The 20,090-nt window shown below is 41.9% G+C and overlaps 2 protein-coding genes and 1 long non-coding RNA gene across 4 annotated transcripts in view; 2 read left to right on the top strand and 1 right to left on the bottom strand.

Annotated features, from left to right (window-relative positions):
- The window catches only part of LOC137884424 (uncharacterized), a 1,316-nt gene extending 457 nt beyond the window's left edge, over positions 1-859 (bottom strand). The window contains exons 1-2 of the long non-coding RNA XR_011104735.1: positions 104-859; positions 1-23 (exon numbers count right to left, since the gene is read on the bottom strand). The exon at positions 1-23 is cut by the window's left edge and continues 53 nt beyond it. This is a non-coding gene — a long non-coding RNA (uncharacterized lncRNA). The remainder of the gene's footprint in view (positions 24-103) is intronic.
- On the top strand, positions 844-7,975 carry LOC137884423 (armadillo repeat-containing protein 1-like). Of its 2 annotated transcripts, none has more exons than XM_068726220.1 (7): positions 844-1,078; positions 1,757-1,943; positions 2,053-2,144; positions 4,728-4,917; positions 5,001-5,117; positions 5,624-5,698; positions 5,961-7,975. In XM_068726220.1, exons 2-7 carry the CDS (start codon positions 1,803-1,805, stop codon positions 6,150-6,152), a joined length of 807 nt encoding a protein of 268 aa, XP_068582321.1. In that variant the 5' UTR covers positions 844-1,078; positions 1,757-1,802; the 3' UTR covers positions 6,153-7,975. The 2 variants fall into 2 exon arrangements, with proteins under 2 accessions (XP_068582321.1, XP_068582320.1); XM_068726219.1 differs by having other exon boundaries at positions 846-1,078; positions 1,757-1,964.
- Positions 7,976-9,236: 1,261 nt separating this feature from the next.
- Positions 9,237-16,890, top strand: cyp7b1 (cytochrome P450, family 7, subfamily B, polypeptide 1). The gene is made up of 6 exons (XM_068726239.1): positions 9,237-9,334; positions 13,644-13,780; positions 13,871-14,473; positions 14,566-14,772; positions 14,857-15,035; positions 15,215-16,890. The coding sequence occupies exons 1-6, from the start codon at positions 9,258-9,260 to the stop codon at positions 15,506-15,508; spliced, it is 1,497 nt and encodes a 498-aa protein (XP_068582340.1). The 5' UTR covers positions 9,237-9,257; the 3' UTR covers positions 15,509-16,890.
- Positions 16,891-20,090: the final 3,200 nt, after the last annotated feature.

Below are 20,090 nucleotides of genomic sequence, written 5' to 3' on the forward strand. Positions count from 1 at the left end.
TTGGGTGTACGGCTCAGGAAGCTCTACAAAACACAAATACAACATTACACACTTCGTTACACCCAAAGACATAAAGAAAACCCATTCAACTATAAATACATACCTGAAGCCAACCATCCCCCAAACACACGCCGTCCCCTCTGTACAGGATGCCTCCCAGACACTGAGCTCCCGACGCACCCCTACAATGCGCTCCACAATACGTCTCCGCTCGTTGCGAGAGAGAAAGCGGACGGATTCTCGGCACACCGCTCGTGGCGGCGGAGACAAAGAGAAAAGAACACGATTTACCAGCAGGTGCATCTTTTCACCTAATCAGGGCCCGTGCAACCCATAACCCGTCCGGCGGACCCAATCGTTTTCTCCCCGTCAGTTTCACTTGGTTACATTACTACATGTACCTCTGAGCTGTAGTGCAGTAACGGTACTACGTGTACCTCTGAGCTGTAGTGCAGTAACGGCACTACGTGTACCTCTGAGCTGTAGTGCAGTAACGGCGCTACGTGTACCTCTGAGCTGTAGTGCAGTAACGGCGCTACGTGTACCTCTGAGCTGTAGTGCAGTAACGGCGCTACGTGTACCTCTGGGCTGTAGTGCAGTAACGGCACTACGTGTACCTCTGAGCTGTAGTGCAGTAACGGCGCTACGTGTACCTCTGAGCTGTAGTGCAGTAACGGCGCTACGTGTACCTCTGGGCTGTAGTGCAGTAACAGTACACAGTCTTTCTCTTACAGGGCGTTGGACCTTTAACTCGTAGAACAAAGCATGTCATTGGTCAGCAGGATCAGGCGGCGGCTGGTCATCCAATCACATCCCTCCATGTTGACACGTGGCCGCGCAGGTCTGCTCTTCAGCAGGAAGAGTCTCTACGGTTTGTTTACCGTCACTGAACATGAATGTTTACTTTTTTAACAACAGCATAAATTGACTAAAGATTAGTATTCCGGCTGCCCTGTCCAGCGCGTGAAGCGTCGCGCGCGGTTATAGTGTGAACCGGGTAACTGACGGAGGAGAAGCTAACCGGACAGCTAACGCTAGCTGTTAGCCCCGTTAGCTCGGTGCCGGTGACTGTCAAGAGGTAAGCGCTGTTCAACATTAGCATTATTCCTCCAGAGCTCTCCCAGCAGTTCTAACCCGGAATACACCTCCAGAGACCCGGACTGGCACGGTGACCACACCCGCTTCCGGTAGCTCGTGACCGTGTGTTGTTGCCTCACTAAAGAGGCAACAACACACGGGGGGTGACCGTGGCTAAGTGGAGAGCAGGGGTGCCCCTCAATCAGAGGGTTGGTGGTTCGATTCCCAACTAATCTCATGCAAGACACTTAACCCCAAAAAAATGTCTCCCGTAGCTGCGTCTACGGTGTGTAGATAGAACCGAATTGTAAGTCGCTTTGGATAAAAGCGTCTGCTAAATGACTGTAATGTTAAAATCTGTAGATTTAACAATATATATATATACAATATGTATATATATATATACACACAATATATATGTATTATAATATAATACATATATATTGTGTGTGTATATATATATATATATATAGTATACAATATATATATATAGTATACAATATATATATTTATGGAAACACGGTAACAAACGATATGAAGTCTCGTATGTTTTGTGTTCATAGAAACCTCGATCAAACTATTTGAATGAATGGTGGTCTGATGCAGATTGGACCCCCGTAGACCCTGAACCTGTCTGATCCTCAGACTCTGACTCAGCTGCTGTGAACGTGTGTTGCAGACCATCCTGCAGCTGGTTTCTTTTATGGGCGAGTGAAACGTCGGCCATGAGCGCGGAGCCGGACGCCCTGGTTGTGGTCAACCAGCTGAGGGACCTGGCTGCGGACCCTATGAACCGCAGGGCCATCGTCCAGGACCAGGGCCTCCTGCCGGGTCTCATCCTGTTCCTGGACAACCCAAACCCTCAGGTGGTCTACTCCGCCCTGCTGGTGAGCACACACACGAGGCGGATGAGGTGTTGTGTTCGTTTGGTGGATGTGGTGTCTGTCTGAACTGTGATTGGTTGTTGGTCCCCAGGCGGTCCGGTACCTGGCAGAATGCAGAGCCAACCAGGAGAAGCTGAAGGCGGAGCTGGGGATGCTGCTGAGCCTCCAGAACGTCATGCAGAAGTGAGTCACTCACATTAATGTGAGATTAATCTAGAACATGTAGAAGTGAGTCAGTCACATTAATATGAGATTAATCAAGAACGTTATGTAGAAGTGAGTCAGTCACATTAATATGAGATTAATCTAGAACATCATGTAGAAGTGAGTCACTCACATTAATATGAGATTAATCTAGAACATAATGTAGAAGTGAGTCAGTCACATTAATATGAGATTAATCTAGAACGTTATGTAGAAGTGAGTCAGTCACATTAATATGAGATTAATCTAGAACATCATGTAGAAGTGAGTCACTCACATTAATATGAGATTAATCTAGAACATAATGTAGAAGTGAGTCAGTCACATTAATATGAGATTAATCTAGAACATAATGTAGAAGTGAGTCAGTCACATTAATATGAGATTAATCTAGAACGTTATGTAGAAGTGAGTCAGTCACATCAATATGAGATTAATCTAGAATATCATGAAGAAGTGAGTCAGTCACATTAATATGAGATTAATCTAGAACATGTAGAAGTGAGTCACTCACATTAATATGAGATTAATCTAGAACATGTAGAAGTGAGTCAATCACATTAATGTGAGATTAATCTAGAACATCATGTAGAAGGGAGTCAGTCACATTAATGTGAAATTAATCTAGAACATCATGTAGAAGTGAGTCAGTCACATTAATATGAGATTAATCTAGAATATCATGTAGAAGTGAGTCACTCACATTAATATGAGATTAATCTAGAACATCATGTAGAAGTGAGTCACTCACATTAATATGAGATTAATCTAGAACATCATGTAGAAGTGAGTCAGTCACATTAATGTGAGATTAATCTAGAACGTCATGTAGAAGTGAGTCAGTCACATTAATGTGAGATTAATCTAGAACGTCATGTAGAAGTGAGTCAGTCACATTAATATGAGATTAATCTAGAACATGTAGAAGTGAGTCAGTCACATTAATATGAGATTAATCTAGAACATCATGCAGAAGTGAGTCAGTCACATTAATATGAGATTAATCTAGAACATCATGTAGAAGTGAGTCACTCACATTAATATCAGATTAATCTAGAACGTCATGTAGAAGTGAGTCAGTCACATTAATAGTCTAGAACATCATGTAGAAGTGAGTCAGTCACATTAATGTGAGATTAATCTAGAACATCATGCAGAAGTGAGTCAGTCACATTAATGTGAGATTAATCTAGAACATCATGCAGATGTGAGTCAGTCACATTAATATGAGTTTAATCTAGAGCATCATGTAGAAGTGAGTCAGTCACATTAATATGAGATTAATCTAGAACATCATGCAGAAGTGAGTCAGTCACATTAATGTGAGATTAATCTAGAACATGTAGAAGTGAGTCACTCACATTAATATGAGATTAATCTAGAACATCATGTAGAAGTGAGTCAGTCACATTAATATGAGATTAATCTAGAACATCATGTAGAAGTGAGTCAGTCACATTAATGTGAGATTAATCTAGAACATCATGTAGAAGTGAGTCAGTCACATTAATGTGAGATTAATCTAGAACATCATGCAGAAGTGAGTCAGTCACATTAATGTGAGATTAATCTAGAACATCATGCAGAAGTGAGTCAGTCACATTAATGTGAGATTAATCTAGAACATCATGTAGAAGTGAGTCAGTCACATTAATGTGAGATTAATCTAGAACGTCATGTAGAAGTGAGTCAGTCACATTAATATGAGATTAATCTAGAACATGTAGAAGTGAGTCAGTCACATTAATGTGAGATTAATCTAGAACATCATGCAGAAGTGAGTCAGTCACATTAATATGAGATTAATCTAGAACATCATGCAGATGTGAGTCAGTCACATTAATATGAGTTTAATCTAGAGCATCATGTAGAAGTGAGTCAGTCACATTAATGAGATTAATCTAGAACATCATGCAGAAGTGAGTCAGTCACATTAATGTGAGATTAATCTAGAACATGTAGAAGTGAGTCAGTCACATTAATGTGAGATTAATCTAGAACATCATGTAGAAGTGAGTCAGTCACATTAATATGAGATTAATCTAGAACATAATGTAGAAGTGAGTCAGTCACATTAATGTGAGATTAATCTAGAACATGTAGAAGTGAGTCAGTCACATTAATGTGAGATTAATCTAGAACATCATGCAGAAGTGAGTCAGTCACATTAATGTGAGATTAATCTAGAACATCATGCAGATGTGAGTCAGTCACATTAATGTGAGTTTAATCTAGAACATCATGCAGATGTGAGTCAGTCACATTAATATGAGTTTAATCTAGAGCATCATGTAGAAGTGAGTCAGTCACATTAATATGAGATTAATCTAGAACATCATGCAGAAGTGAGTCAGTCACATTAATGTGAGATTAATCTAGAACATCATGTAGAAGTGAATCACTCACATTAATGTGAGATTAATCTAGAACATCATGCAGATGTGAGTCAGTCACATTAATGTGAGATTAATCTAGAACTTCATATAGAAGTGAGTCAGTCAGGATGGATCCGTGATGAGGATGATGAGGATCCGTTCCTCTGGTTCTGGTTCTGTCGTTCAGATCCACGACTCCCGGAGAGACGAAGCTGCTGTCGTCTGAGATCTACGAGCTCCTGCAGGCGTCCGGCAGCAGCGACTCTGATCCGGCGGAGGAGTCCGTCAGCAGCCGGCGGAGAGCCCAGTTCTTCATGGGCGCCAGCAACAAGAGAGCCAAGACCGTGGTCCTCCACATCGACGGGCTGGACGACTACGTGAGCACAAAGAGAACGAGATGATCAGGCCTTCAACTCGTAGTTCTCCTCTAGATTTACTCCTTCTCCTCCTCTCCTGTCAGAGCCGGAGGGGTCAGTGTGAGGAGGCTCTGCTGAAGATCAGAGGAGTCATCAGCTTCACCTTCCAGATGACCGTGAAGAGATGCATCGTCAGGATCCGATCAGACCTGAAGGCCGAGGTGAGGCGACAACTTTAACATTACATTCAAAAAAGATTCTGTTGAGGTTTCGTCAAATGAAGCTCTGAATATCTGTCGTCATGTTTAATGACATCATCACCCTTGAATAAAGAAACAATAGATTGTTGTTGTGGTGCAGGAGAGAAAATGATGTTTAAAGGCTCAACGCCAACAAATATGAATTAAAGATGAATATTCTGTTTGAACATTAGAAGTCATTACATCTACGTTTTTAATAAATGTTACCTTTAAGACTTCTACTAATGGAATATAATATAATGTATAATAGATAATATACAACTAATATAATAGATAATATAAAACTAATATAATAGATAATAATCATACTTATCTGATTAAATAAATCATGATTTAGGTAAAGCACAAACTAATTCTCCACAAACTCAAACTGTACTTAAATTAAAGTAGTGCAGTAAAATGCTGGACAGAGCTCCCAGGTTTTTACGGACCAGGTTATTATTTATGACTGATATTTTATTTTTCAGGCTCTGGCGTCTGCAATCGCGTCCACTCAGGTGATGAAGGCTCAGCAGGTGGTGAAAGCAGAGAACGGAGAGGAGGTCAGACTTTATTTATGTTGATGAAGCTCCTTAAAGACTCTGTCTCTATTTCTAACACTTAACTTTAACTCTTTATAATCAGTGTATCTTAGCACTTAATACATGGTTTATAACACACATCTAGAGGACCCAACAGACTACCCTGTGGGACTCCATAAGCAATAGAACATCTAGAGGACCCAACAGACTACCCTGTGGGACTCCATATGCAAATAAATCATTCACAGGATCACACAAGTTCAACTGAAGTTGTCGTCTCCAGGTTTTGATCCCGTTGGAGGAGGACGGTTCAACGGAGGTGGAGCAGAACGTGGACCTGCCGGACTACCTGCCGGAGGAAGAGAGTCCATCTCAGGAGCCCGACAAGGCGGTGACCCGAGTGGGTTCGGGCCAGGACGGAAACAGCTGGCTGGGTGCTGCCACCAACTTCCTGTCCCGCTCCTTCTATTGGTGACCCCCTCCGTTATACCCTCCCGCCTTTTGTTTAAGAACCAAAATCTACCAGCTGCCAAATTTCACCGCTGTCCGTCTCAGCTGGGAGACCGATCCTCTTAACAGTGAGTGTAGAAACAGAAAAGGTGCATCACGTTAACGCTGTTACAGCTGATCATATAAAGAAATAATAGGATTGTGGTTTCAGTTTGAGGTTTCTGTGAGACCACGTTCTCTCTGGAAAACGGGTCCTTCTGCTGTAAACCAAGTTGTCTTAACAGACAGGAAGTGTACAGGACGTCCCTCCCTTCCTTCGGCCTTTGTCTCGTTATTTATTTGACCTGCAGCTTGATTCAGATTTCAGTCAGCGGTGCCTTCACTTCCTCTGATGCTGCAACCAGCTGCTGGTTCTATAATTCAGTATTCTCATCGTTCAGTCGTTAACTTATGATAAATAATGCCCAACACCTGTAGACTGAGCTGTCATGGCCTCAGTCAGTGGAAACAAACAGAAAGCATTCATCTTTTACCACTAAACAGTGACGTAACATATGTTTTAAGTGTCGCGTCTCAACAAGTGGACATCTACGTTAGCTGCAGCTAACCGCTAACTCGTCACCGAGCTCCCGGAGATGTTCTCGATCGACTCCCAGGGTTCTCTTTACAGCCTGCTGCCGTTTGTTGAATGAGAAGTTCTTGAGGAGGGAACGTAGAATGATGAAGCTGAGCTCGGCCACTAACGGGTCAACGAGTGTTTCCTGGAGCCGCTCTGTGTTCGTCGGTCCGGCCTGAACGTCTTCACCCTGAGCCAGCGTGGTGACGTTCTTCTCTTTGTCTTGATGTCAGAAGGTGGAGTCTTGCACAGTTTTATCTGAGGTTGTTTTTAAATAGGGAACAGCTGATGGTCTGAACAGACTATTTATTATGAAAATATTTATTAAAGCACGTTATCAGCCAAACAATCTTTTTTTGATGCCTTCTTAAAGACAAAACAAACCAGTTGATGTTATTTATTCCACATGATTTCTTCTTCTGTTGTTTTATTGCAGTGTGTTTCCTCTCATTTCTTCTTCTTCTGTTGTTTTATTGCAATGTGTTTCCTCTCATATCTTCTTCTTCTGTTATTTTATTGCATCGTGGTTCCTCTCATTTCTTCTTCTTCTTCTGTTTTATTGCGGCGTGTTTCCTCGCATTTCTTCTTCTTCTGTTGTTTTATTGCGGCGTGTTTCCTCTCATTTCTTCTTCTTCTGTTGTTTTATTGCAGCGTGTTTCCTCTGAAGAGGTTAAAATGATCTTCAGTGACGGTACAGATTTCGACTGTCCTCACACGATGCTGCTGTTTGTCCACCTGTGCTCATGTTCCAGGTGTGCTCATAGCTCCGCCCACACCACACACGGTCCAATCACATTGCAGGAGCCGGCTGTCAGACGTTATGGTCCCGAATATCAGACGACCGATTGTTTGAACCGGAGCAACGAGAATAAACAATGTTTAACGTTCTCTTCTGAACGAACAACCCTTCTTCAGGAAACATTCGTCACTTTACTGAAATTAAAAACAAACTGTAGAATCAAAGATGGCCGTCTTACATTCGGGTCGCTGTAACTGTTTGTTCTGTTAGGTTATTAAAGTCGTATTATTTATTATTCATCACATTCATTCACTATGAACTGATCTGAACTCAGGTTTTATTCAAGTGGAATTATTCAGATATTTTATTTTTATTATAATTATTTGATTTCTATTGAAATCCTGGTTTTATTTTATTTATCTTCATCTTCCTCATCTGTTGTGATGATTCCTAAAAGTTTGTTGAGAATAAAAACATGAATGTTTACAGTCTGATACTTAAAGTTTATTTCTTCAACTTCACATAAATATGAATGTTTATCACAAACATATACACGACTTATTAAAGACAAACAGTTAATAAATGAAACCATTACTACAGACAATACTAATATAATGATAATAAGAGACTTTTAGAGAAGCTAAAACTTTACTCAGTAAGATGATATTTGTTTATTTTATTGCATCATTTTAAACTACACAGAATGTAATTAACTTATAGTTTAATATCAGAATAAATACATTTGTATGAAAGTTCTCAATAATCTGATTTAACATTAAATATAAATGTTTAAAGTTAAAACCATTAAAAATACAAAGACGTTTGTTTAAAATACATTTACAGCTGGTTTATATTCATATTTAAAGTTCCAGTAAACTTTCATCATTTAAGTCAGCTGTTTCAACATGAAACGGGTCACATGACTTCCTGTCCTCAGAATGTGGGCGGAGCCATAACTCAGTGAGAGACCTGCTGCTACTTGAAGAGAAGGAATGTGAAGCATTATTATGTTAATATTAACATAATGTGAAGTAAACACATTATTATATATTAATATTTAATATGTAATATAATGAACCTGATGAACTATTGTAAAAAAGTTCTGTTTGAAGTTTATTTTTATACTTTACATTTTTAATCTTGTGTTATGGATTTTATTTACTTTTATTCTTTGTTTTCAGATGAGCTTCATGAATAAAATATAATTATAATTGTTAATATTAGTTATTATATTATCATTGTAATGTTATTGTTATTATACTGAAATAAAAATAAGATAAACTAAAATATGAAGATCATTAAAGCCTCTGATGACGTCACGTTGGTCATCACATCGATCAGCTGCATTAATGACGTCTGCGCAAAGAGGATGGGACCGGAAATCAAGATGCTTGACCTTCGCAATAAAAGCTCATAAACAGCAGGAGGACGTAGAGCACGTGAGACACACTGAAGTAAGTGATTGAGTTTAGAATATAACTAGTCAGGTTGCTGTTAATCCTCAATATCATAACATGTTTATTTGATCTATATTCAATCCAGTGGCTCGTTTCTGTGAGTGAAATCTAATCCACCAACAATAACCCGGATGTTTGAACATTAAATGTGTCTCAGTTAAACTTAAGTGGCTTATATGTAAACTAAAAGTGCTGTTTTGGGGCATAAGCAGGGGTTTTATTGTGAAAGCCATGACCGGATGTGGTGTGTGTTATTGTGGTGGGCTTGATGTAGTTGAGCTCCAGCGTTCGGTTGTCTCTCCGGACAGAAACAGCAACATGTCCCCGCTGCTGCTGCTGCTGCTCGGCCTCCTGCTGCTGCTGCTGCTGCTCGGTGTCCTCCGCGTCAGGAAGAGGTACTTTATACTGCTTTACTTTACACACTGTAGTACTTTATACTCCCTCCAGCTCACTGTGAATAAGGTAACTTTATACTGCTACTTTATACTCCATCTCACTGTAAACATAGTACTTTATACTGCTACTTTATACTCCATCTCACTGTGAACATAGTACTTTATACTGCTACTTTATACTCCATCTCACTGTGAACATAGTACTTTATACTGCTACTTTATACTCCATCTCACTGTGAACATAGTACTTTATACTGCTACTTTATACTCCATCTCACTGTGAACATAGTACTTTATACTGCTACTTTATACTCCATCTCACTGTCAAATTAGTACTTTATACTGCTACTTTATACTCCATCTCACTGTAAACATAGTACTTTATACTGCTACTTTATACTCCATCTCACTGTGAACATAGTACTTTATACTGCTACTTTATACTCCATCTCACTGTCAAATTAGTACTTTATACTGCTACTTTATACTCCATCTCACTGTAAACATAGTACTTTATACTGCTACTTTATACTCCATCTCACTGTAAACATAGTACTTTATACTGCTACTTTATACTCCATCTCACTGTGAACATAGTACTTTATACTGCTACTTTATACTCCATCTCACTGTCAAATTAGTACTTTATACTGCTACTTTATACTCCATCTCACTGTGAACATAGTACTTTATACTGCTACTTTATACTCCATCTCACTGTGAACATAGTACTTTATACTGCTACTTTATACTCCATCTCACTGTGAACATAGTACTTTATACTGCTACTTTATACTCCATCTCACTGTCAAATTAGTACTTTATACTGCTACTTTATACTCCATCTCACTGTAAACATAGTACTTTATACTGCTACTTTATACTCCATCTCACTGTGAACATAGTACTTTATACTGCTACTTTATACTCCATCTCACTGTCAAATTAGTACTTTATACTGCTACTTTATACTCCATCTCACTGTAAACATAGTACTTTATACTGCTACTTTATACTCCATCTCACTGTAAACATAGTACTTTATACTGCTACTTTATACTCCATCTCACTGTGAACATAGTACTTTATACTGCTACTTTATACTCCATCTCACTGTCAAATTAGTACTTTATACTGCTACTTTATACTCCATCTCACTGTGAACATAGTACTTTATACTGCTACTTTATACTCCATCTCACTGTCAAATTATTACTTTATACTGCTACTTTATACTCCATCTCACTGTCAAATTAGTACTTTATACTGCTACTTTATACTCCATCTCACTGTAAACATAGTACTTTATACTGCTACTTTATACTCCATCTCACTGTAAACATAGTACTTTATACTGCTACTTTATACTCCATCTCACTGTCAAATTAGTACTTTATACTGCTACTTTATACTCCATCTCACTGTGAACATAGTACTTTATACTGCTACTTTATACTCCATCTCACTGTCAAATTAGAACTTTATACTGCTACTTTATACTCCATCTCACTGTCAAATTAGTACTTTATACTGCTACTTTATACTCCATCTCACTGTAAACATAGTACTTTATACTGCTACTTTATACTCCATCTCACTGTGAACATAGTACTTTATACTGCTACTTTATACTCCATCTCACTGTAAACATAGTACTTTATACTGCTACTTTATACTCCATCTCACTGTGAACATAGTACTTTATACTGCTACTTTATACTCCATCTCACTGTAAACATAGTACTTTATACTGCTACTTTATACTCCATCTCACTGTGAACATAGTACTTTATACTGCTACTTTATACTCCATCTCACTGTAAACATAGTACTTTATACTGCTACTTTATACTCCATCCCTCCATTCACTACCTGTTCAGGTACTCTGTTCTCTACATGTTCAGGTACTATGTTCACTACCTGTTCAGGTACTCTGTTCACTACCTGTTCATGTACTCTGTTCTCTACCTGTTCAGGTACTCTGTTCTCAGGTACTCTGTTCTCTACCTGTTCAGGTACTCTGTTCTCAGGTACTCTGTTCACTACCTGTTCAGGTACTCTGTTCAGGTACTCTGTTCTCTACCTGTTCAGGTACTCTGTTCACTACCTGTTCAGGTACTCTGTTCTCAGGTACTCTGTTCACTACCTGTTCAGGTACTCTGTTCACTACCTGTTCAGGTACTCTGTTCAGGTACTCTGTTCACTACCTGTTCAGGTACTCTGTTCTCTACCTGTTCAGGTACTCTGTTCACTACCTGTTCAGGTACTCTGTTCACTACCTGTTCAGGTACTATGTTCTCTACCTGTTCAGGTACTCTGTTCACTACCTGTTCAGGTACTCTGTTCACTACCTGCTCAGGTACTCTGTTCTCTACCTGTTCAGGTACTCTGTTCTCAGGTACTCTGTTCACTACCTGTTCAGGTACTCTGTTCACTACCTGTTCAGGTACTCTGTTCAGGTACTCTGTTCACTACCTGTTCAGGTACTCTGTTCTCTACCTGTTCAGGTACTCTGTTCACTACCTGTTCAGGTACTCTGTTCACTACCTGTTCAGGTACTATGTTCTCTACCTGTTCAGGTACTCTGTTCACTACCTGTTCAGGTACTCTGTTCACTACCTGCTCAGGTACTCTGTTCTCTACCTGTTCAGGTACTCTGTTCACTACCTGCTCAGGTACTCTGTTCTCTACCTGTTCAGGTATTCTGTCCTCTACCTGTTCAGGTACTCTGTTCTCTACCTGTTCAGGTACTATGTTCACTACCTGTTCAGGTACTCTGTTCACTACCTGCTCAGGTACTCTGTTCTCTACCTGTTCAGGTACTCTGTTCTCTACCTGTTCAGGTACTCTGTTCACTACCTGCTCAGGTACTCTGTTCTCTACCTGTTCAGGTATTCTGTCCTCTACCTGTTCAGGTACTCTGTTCTCTACCTGTTCAGGTACTATGTTCTCTACCTGTTCAGGTACTCTGTTCTCTACCTGTTCAGGTACTCTGTTCTCAGGTACTCTGTTCTCTACCTGTTCAGATACTCTGTTCTCTACCTGTTCAGGTACTCTGTTCTCTACCTGTTCGGGTACTCTGTTCTTTACCTGTTCAGGTACTCTGTTCACTACCTGTTCAGGTACTCTGTTCTCTACCTGTTCAGGTACTCTGTTCTCTACCTGTTCAGGTACTCTGTTCACTACCTGTTCAGGTACTCTGTTCTCTACCTGTTCAGGTACTCTGTTCTCAGGTACTCTGTTCTCTACCTGTTCAGGTACTCTGTTCACTACCTGTTAAGGTACTCTGTTCTCTACCTGTTCAGGTACTCTGTTCTCTACCTGTTCAGGTACTCTGTTCTCAGGTACTCTGTTCTCTACCTGTTCAGATACTCTGTTCTCTACCTGTTCAGGTACTCTGTTCTCTACCTGTTCGGGTACTCTGTTCTTTACCTGTTCAGGTACTCTGTTCTCTACCTGTTCAGGTACTCTGTTCACTACCTGTTCAGGTACTCTGTTCTTTACCTGTTCAGGTACTCTGTTCTCTACCTGTTCAGGTACTCTGTTCTTTACCTGTTCAGGTACTCTGTTCTCTACCTGTTCAGGTACTCTGTTCACTACCTGTTCAGATACTCTGTTCTCTACCTGTTCGGGTACTCTGTTCTCTACCTGTTCAGGTACTCTGTTCTCTACCTGTTCAGGTACTCTCACAGGAGCCATTACTTATTACCAGAACTAGAGAAGTTCCTTTATTATTTATGGTCGGAGCAAAGCTCATGGCTCTTATCAGGGTCTGTAGTTCAAAAACATGACATCATCTTAGTCTCTGCCTGTGGATCACCTGGATACAGGCCACCTTCTGTTCTATGGTGAAAGCTCAGCTGACCTGAACAGAGAGTTTGTCAAACATCTGACCTGATATCTGATCGCTCAATAACCACCATGGAAACTACATATACCCGGAGTGTTTACTGAGTGACTCAGGTGGAGTGTTTGCTTTCTGAGGAACTCTCTGGTCAGGTCACGTTAACTTCTAACACCCCCTTTTTATAACTCCACCCCCCAACAAACAGACTAAAAGCTTCTCCAGAGTCTCTGACCAAAGACGTGCCCCCTAACAGACAGACAGGCAAAGAGACAGGGAGGTAGACGGATAGGTTGGTAAGTGGACAGGCAGGTAGACAGGAAGGTAGGTAAATAAACAGACAGGTGGGTAGGGAGACAGACAGGTAGGTAGGTGAACAGACAGGTAGGTGGACAGACAGACAGGTGGACAGACAGACAGGTTTGTGCCCCTCTGGATAAACGGTGTGTCTTGTTTCCACTACAGACGAGATGGTGAACCTCCGCTCATCAGAGGCTGGATTCCGTTCCTCGGTAAAGCTCTGGAGTTCGGACGAGACGCCCACAAGTTTCTGGAACAACACAAGAAGAAATTTGGGGACGTTTTCACAGTTCAGATAGCAGGTTGGTATTTAACCTATGAACCTCAAATATAACCACAGATGGAGCCGATCGATTGTATTGACGAGGTTCATGTCTGTCCTTCACCTGCAGGTAAATACATGACCTTCGTCATGGACCCGTTGCTGTATCCCAACGTCATCCGACACGGCCGACAGCTGGACTTCCACGAGTTTTCCGACAAGGTGGCGCCCGTCACCTTCGGCTACCGGCCCGTCCGAAGTGGGGAGTTCCCCGGCCTGCCGGAGCAGATCAGTCGCACCTTCCAACTCCTCCAGGGGGACGGCCTCTCGACCCTGACAGAAAGCATGATGGGTAACCTCATGCTGGTGTTCCGTCAGGACCACCTGGAGGAGGAGGGCGGCGGCTGGAGGAGCGGTGGCATGTATGAGTTCTGCCACTCGGTGATGTTCGAGGCCACCTTCCTCACCGTGTACGGCAGGCCGGCGTTTGCCAGCCGCCACGGCGACATGGACCGGCTGAGGCGGGACTTTGTCCAGTTCGACAACATGTTCCCGCTGCTCATTGCTCAGATCCCCATCTGGCTGCTGGGACGGACCAAGGCCACCCGACAAAAGCTCATCGACTACTTCCTGCCGCACAAGACGTCGTCCTGGTCCGACACCTCGCTGTTCATCAGGACGCGATCGGAGCTGTTTGAGCAGTACGAGACTCTGAGGGATGTCGACAAAGGAGGTAGACATAGAGTCCTGATACCTCAACCACAAGTAATGGTACCATCTCTCTTTAACTTCCATACTGAAATATTAATACCCCCCCCCCCCCAGCTCATCACCTGGCCATCCTCTGGGCGTCCGTGGGGAACACCATCCCCGCCACCTTCTGGGCCATGTACTACCTGGTGAGTCACCCAGAGGCCCTGCAGGTGGTCCGCCGGGAGATCCAGTCCGTCCTGAGTCTGAGTGGACTCCAGTTCAGCAGGGACCAGGACGTGAGGCTCGGCAGAGAGCAGCTGGAGAAGCTTGTGTGTCTGGGTTCGTCCGTTTGATTCAACTTCATCTCTGTTCAGATACGATGCAGTGAGGTTTTGTTCATGAACACCTGACCTTCGTCCACAGAGAGCGCCGTCAACGAGAGCCTCCGTCTGTCCTCGGCCGCCATGAACGTCCGCGTCGCTCAGGAGGACTTCAGTCTGCGGCTGGACGGCGAGCGCTCAGTGTCCGTCAGGAGAGGAGACTTCATCGTCCTTTATCCTCAGACCATGCACATGGACCCCGAGATCTACGAGGACCCTCAGGTACGAAGACCTTCACCTGAGTCTGACCTTTATATGTGTGTTTCATCAGGTATCCACATAGTTCAAAGACCTTTTCGAGGTTTAAATTTGAACAAACATAAAAGCTGTCATTTCATTTCATAACGGGATAATTTTTCATTTTGAGGTGAGAAACAAACCGTCTCTCTTGTTTCCGTCAGTCGTTCCGCGTCGACCGCTTCCTGCAGGACGGCGGAGAGAAGACGGACTTCTACAAAGCCGGTCAGAGGCTCCGGTATTACCTGATGCCGTTCGGCTCCGGCTCCTCCAGGTGTCCCGGCCGACACTTCGCCGTCAACGAGATCAAACAGTTCCTGTGCGTCCTGCTTCTGTACGTGGACCTGCAGCTGGAGGAGGGTCAGCCCGGAGCCACGCTGGACTCCAGCAGAGCTGGTCTGGGGATCCTGCCGCCGGCCCAGGACGTCCGCTTCCGCTACCGATCGCGGACCATCTGATCGTCTCCTCTGACGCTGCCCTCGCCCAATCAGACGAGGGCTTCAGGTGGAGGTAGAGATGTAGACGTAGACCTCAACTCAATGTTTCAGTAATCCTAAATCTGTGACTTCTGATACACGAAAACACCAAAGCTTTGATATATTTCTTATATCAAAGTCTTTAAACTGTAAACTGTCCAATACTTCACATTATTTACAGAAATATATCCAGGAACATTAAATGTAACTTTTGTTTCATCATTTCTTTAGTTTTTACTTCTGTTGTTGATTTTAATGTTTAAAGAAACAGTCCCACATTTCAGTAAACCTTTTTTGTTTTTTAGTCTCTGATTCAGGACATGAGTAGCCTAGCTTAGCATAAAGACTGTAAGCAGGGGGGAACTGTTAGCTTAGCATAGCATAAAGAATAGAAGCAGGGGGAACCTGCTAGCCTAGCTTAGCACAAAGACTGTAGCAGGAGGAAACTGTTAGCTTAGTGTAGCGTAAAGATTGGAAGCAGGGATAACCTGCTAGCCAAGCTTAGCACAAAGACTGTAAGCAGGGGGAAACCACTAACCTAGCTTAGCACAAAGACTGTAAGCAGGGGGAAACCACTAGCCTAGCTTAGCACAAAGACTGTAAACAGGGGGAAACTACTAGCTTAGTTCCATGAAGAGAAAACACACCCTTCAACAACTCCAAAGCATTTTTAGTGTTTATTTAATGCTAACCAACAGTGTGTAGCGTTAGCTCAGGCTAAAAACCGAGACTTTACCCCATTAGCTTAGTAAGATTATAGTTACCGTTAACTAGCTAACTAAAGATTAGCATTGTGCTATAGCTGGTTAGCTCAGAAAGCAAACGGCAGCCTCAAAGTGTAGCTAGTTGAATGTCTGCTTTTGTGGCATCTAAGGGACACACAACTTCAAAATGTTAGCATTAGCAACAGCTAGCCCAAAAGAATCCACCTTCCAACAGCTCCAAGGAAGGAGGAGATGTTGTGGCTTTAGCAGCATTTAGCATCTGAGCTAATTGTTGACCAACAACGTAACGTCCAGAACTAAACCAGCTGACCGGATCCTACAAAATGAATCCAGTCCTCATAATAAATCCAGTCCTCATAATAATGATCATATAATAATAATAATCATATAATAATAATCATATAATAATCATGAGATGTGGGATTGTTCCTTTAGAGACTGAATAAACTGTTTCAATAGTTGAGATGGCAGTTGTTAAATAATTGTATGAATAATAATTGTCATAATATTGATGATAATAATAATAATAATTATTATTATTGTATCTAGATGATGAAAATGTTTTTTTTTAAAGATTTATAAAGACTGTGGAGCTATAAATGTCACCATCATGAATAATAAACACTTTTGTAATCTAAAGTGAAGTTGTCCAAACTTTTAAAAGGAAACGTAGCGCCAACCCTCCAGTTCACTTTAGGTTAGCACTGTGTGTGTGTATACAGTTGTGGTCAAAAGTTTACATACACTTGTAAAGAACATAATGTCATGGCTCTCTTGAGTTTCCAGTTATTTCTACAACTCTGATTTTTCTCTGATAGAGTGATTGGAACAGATACTTCTTTGTCACAAAAAACATTCATGAAGTTTGGTTCATTCATGACTTTATTATGGGTTAACAGAAAAAGTGACAAAATCTGCTGGGTCAAAAATATACATACAGCAACATGAATTAGCAATTTTGGTGACTTAGAAAGTTGTGTCAATGAAATGAGCTTCATAGCATGGCCTCTTAACTTCTTGTGAGTGATTATGAGTGACTACAGCTGGTGACTTCTCTGAGGCCATTTAAATAGGGCTCATTGGATACAAACGCCCACAAACGCTACAATGGGAAAGTCAAAGGAGCTCAGCATGGATCTGAAAAAGCAAATCATTGACTTGAACAAGTCAGGAAAGTCACTTGGAGCCATTTCAAAGCAGCTGCAGGTCCCAAGAGCAACAGTGCAAACAATTGTTTGTAAGTATAAAGTGCATGGCACTGTTTTGTCATTGCCACGATCAGGAAGAAAACGCAAGCTATCACCCGCTGCTGAGAGAAAATTGGTCAGGAGGGTGAAGAGTCAACCGAGAACCACCAAAAAGCAGATCTGCCAAGAATTAGAAGCTGCTGGAACACAGGTGTCAGTGTCCACAGTCAAGCGTGTTTTGCATCTCCATGGACTGAGAGGCTGCCGTGCAAGAAGGAAGCCCTCGCTCCAAAAGCGGCACCTTAAGGCTCCACTGAAGTTTGCTGCTGATCACGTGGACAAAGATAAGACCTTCTGGAGGAAAGTTCTGCGGTCAGACGAAACAAAAAATCGAGCTGTTTGGCCACAATGCCCAGCAATATGTTTGGAGGAGAAAAGGTGAGGCCTTTAACCCCAAGAACACCATGCCTACCGTCAAGCACGGTGGTGGTAGTATTATGCTGTGGGGCTGTTTTGCTGCCAATGGAACTGGTGCTTTACAGAGAGTAAATGGGATAATGAAGAAGGAGGATTACCTTCAAATTCTTCAAGATAACCTAAAATCATCAGCCCGAAGGTTGGGTCTTGGGCGCAGTTGGGTGTTCCAACAGGACAATGACCCCAAACACACATCAAAAGTGGTAATGGAATGGCTAAATCAGGCTAGAATTAGGGTTTTAGAATGGCCTTCCCAAAGTCCTGACTTAAATCCCATTGAGAACATGTGGACAATGCTGAAGAAACAAGTCCATGTCAGAAAGCCATCAAATTTAACTGAACTGCACCAATTCTGTCAAGAGGAGTGGTCAAAGATTCAACGAGAAGCTTGCCAGAAGCTTGTGGATGGCTACCAAAAGCGCCTAATTGAAGTGAAAATGGCCAAGGGACATGTAACCAAATATTACCACTGCTGTATGTATATTTTTGACCCAGCAGATTTGATCACTTTTTCTGTTAACCCATAATAAAGTCATGAAAGAACCAAACTTCATGAATGTTTTTTGTGACAAAGAAGTATCTGTTCCAATCACTCTATCAGAGAAAAATCAGAGTTCTAGAAATAACTGGAAACTCAAGAGAGCCATGACATTATGTTCTTTACAAGTGTAGGTAAACTTTTGACCACAACTGTGTGTGTGTATATATATATATATATATATATATATATATATATATATTACATATATATATATTACATTACAGTCATTTAGCAGACGCTTTTATCCAAAGCGACTTACAATAAGTGCATCAACATTGGTAATCAAAAGAACTACTAGTCACCAGAAGTCATAAGTACATTTCCTTTAAACAAGCATCTAAGAGCCTGAAGCAGAGCATAACTCAGAGCCAAAGTACAGAAACAAGAGAAACAGTTAGTGCTATAAGTAATACCAATACAATAAGTGCAACAAGCTAGTATGAAAACAATAAGTGGTGAGTGGAAGGTTCAGGGTAGCACTTCCTGAAGAGGTGGGTCTTCAGCCTGATGAAAGATGAGCAGCAACTCTGCTGAGATGTTTGCTGAGAATGACAGTTGGTCATCAGGGTCACACCCAGGTTCCTCTCAGTCCGAGTTGGCGTCACCACGGTATCATCAATGGTGATGAACAGGTCCCGGTGCAGGCAACCCTTCCCCGGGAGGAACAGTAGCTCGGTTTTGTCTAGGTTGAGCTTGAGGTGGTGTGTCGTCTCCACTTGGGTGTCACCGGGGGGAAATGACAAGACCAGCTGGGTGTCATCGGCATAACAATGGTAGGAGAAGTCATGCGAGCGAATAACAGAACCCAGAGATGTTGTGTAGAGCGAGAAGAGAAGGGGGCCCAGGACCGAACCTTGCGGAACCCCCGTAGTCAGCGTGCGTGGTTCCGACACGGCCCCCCTCCAGGTCACCTGGTAGGATCGACCCGTCAGGTAGGATGCAAACAGGGAGAGTGCAGAGCCTGAGACGCCCATCCCCTCGAGGGACGAGAGGAGGATTTGATGGTTCACAGTGTCAAACGCCGCAGACAAGTCCAGGAGAATCAGGACAGAGGAGATATATATATATATATATAGCATGGATGTCTTAGCTGCCTCTGTTCACATGTTGTGTTGTGTAAACCTGAAATTTGATAGATTAAATTTGCCCGGTTACAGACCTTTAGCACTGTTAGCACCGTTAGCACCGTTAGCACTGTTAGCACTGTTAGCTGCCGGCTCAGGCTTCTCCATGTTGAGAGAGAATCTGGTGTCTTCCACGTTTAAAGTGTTGTTTCTCTGATTGTTCAGATGTTGAGAGTATAGTTGATTTAATTTAATTTAATTTAAATCTTTTCCATGTTTCACGTCAGACTTCATACATCGGTTGTTTTAGGCAAAAAGCTTTGAGAATCTAAAGATAGAATATAAATAATGTAAATAATATCCATATGAACCTTGTTGAAAAAATGTTTTAACCCTTTAAACACATTTTCCTTTCTGATGACTTCAAATAGAAACAACCGGAGTAAATGTATATTAAAAGGTACAATAATACCTCTGTGATGTAGCGGAGTAGAAGTACAACGTGTGTGTGTGTGTGTGTGTGTGTGTGTGTGTGTGTGTGTGTGTGTGATGAGTTGTCAGCAGGGCCGT

The sequence above is a fragment of the Cebidichthys violaceus genome, unplaced genomic scaffold (assembly GCF_023349555.1).
Source record: "Cebidichthys violaceus isolate CVI_PGR_0920_01 unplaced genomic scaffold, fCebVio1.0.p SCAF_38, whole genome shotgun sequence".
NCBI lineage: Eukaryota > Metazoa > Chordata > Actinopteri > Perciformes > Stichaeidae > Cebidichthys > Cebidichthys violaceus.

Bases quoted from the DNA above. Each gene is read 5' to 3' on its own strand.
- LOC137884423 (XM_068726219.1), top strand. From the start codon at position 1,803: ATGAGCGCGGAGCCGGACGCCCTGGTTGTGGTCAACCAGCTGAGGGAC. The intron at 4,918-5,000 runs GTGAGCACAAAG...CTCTCCTGTCAG, and splicing joins TCGACGGGCTGGACGACTAC to AGCCGGAGGGGTCAGTGTGA. The intron at 5,699-5,960 runs GTCAGACTTTAT...TGTCGTCTCCAG, and splicing joins AAGCAGAGAACGGAGAGGAG to GTTTTGATCCCGTTGGAGGA.
- cyp7b1 (XM_068726239.1), top strand. From the start codon at position 9,258: ATGTCCCCGCTGCTGCTGCTGCTGCTCGGCCTCCTGCTGCTGCTGCTG. The intron at 9,335-13,643 runs GTACTTTATACT...TTTCCACTACAG, and splicing joins GTCCTCCGCGTCAGGAAGAG to ACGAGATGGTGAACCTCCGC. The intron at 13,781-13,870 runs GTTGGTATTTAA...CTTCACCTGCAG, and splicing joins TTTCACAGTTCAGATAGCAG to GTAAATACATGACCTTCGTC.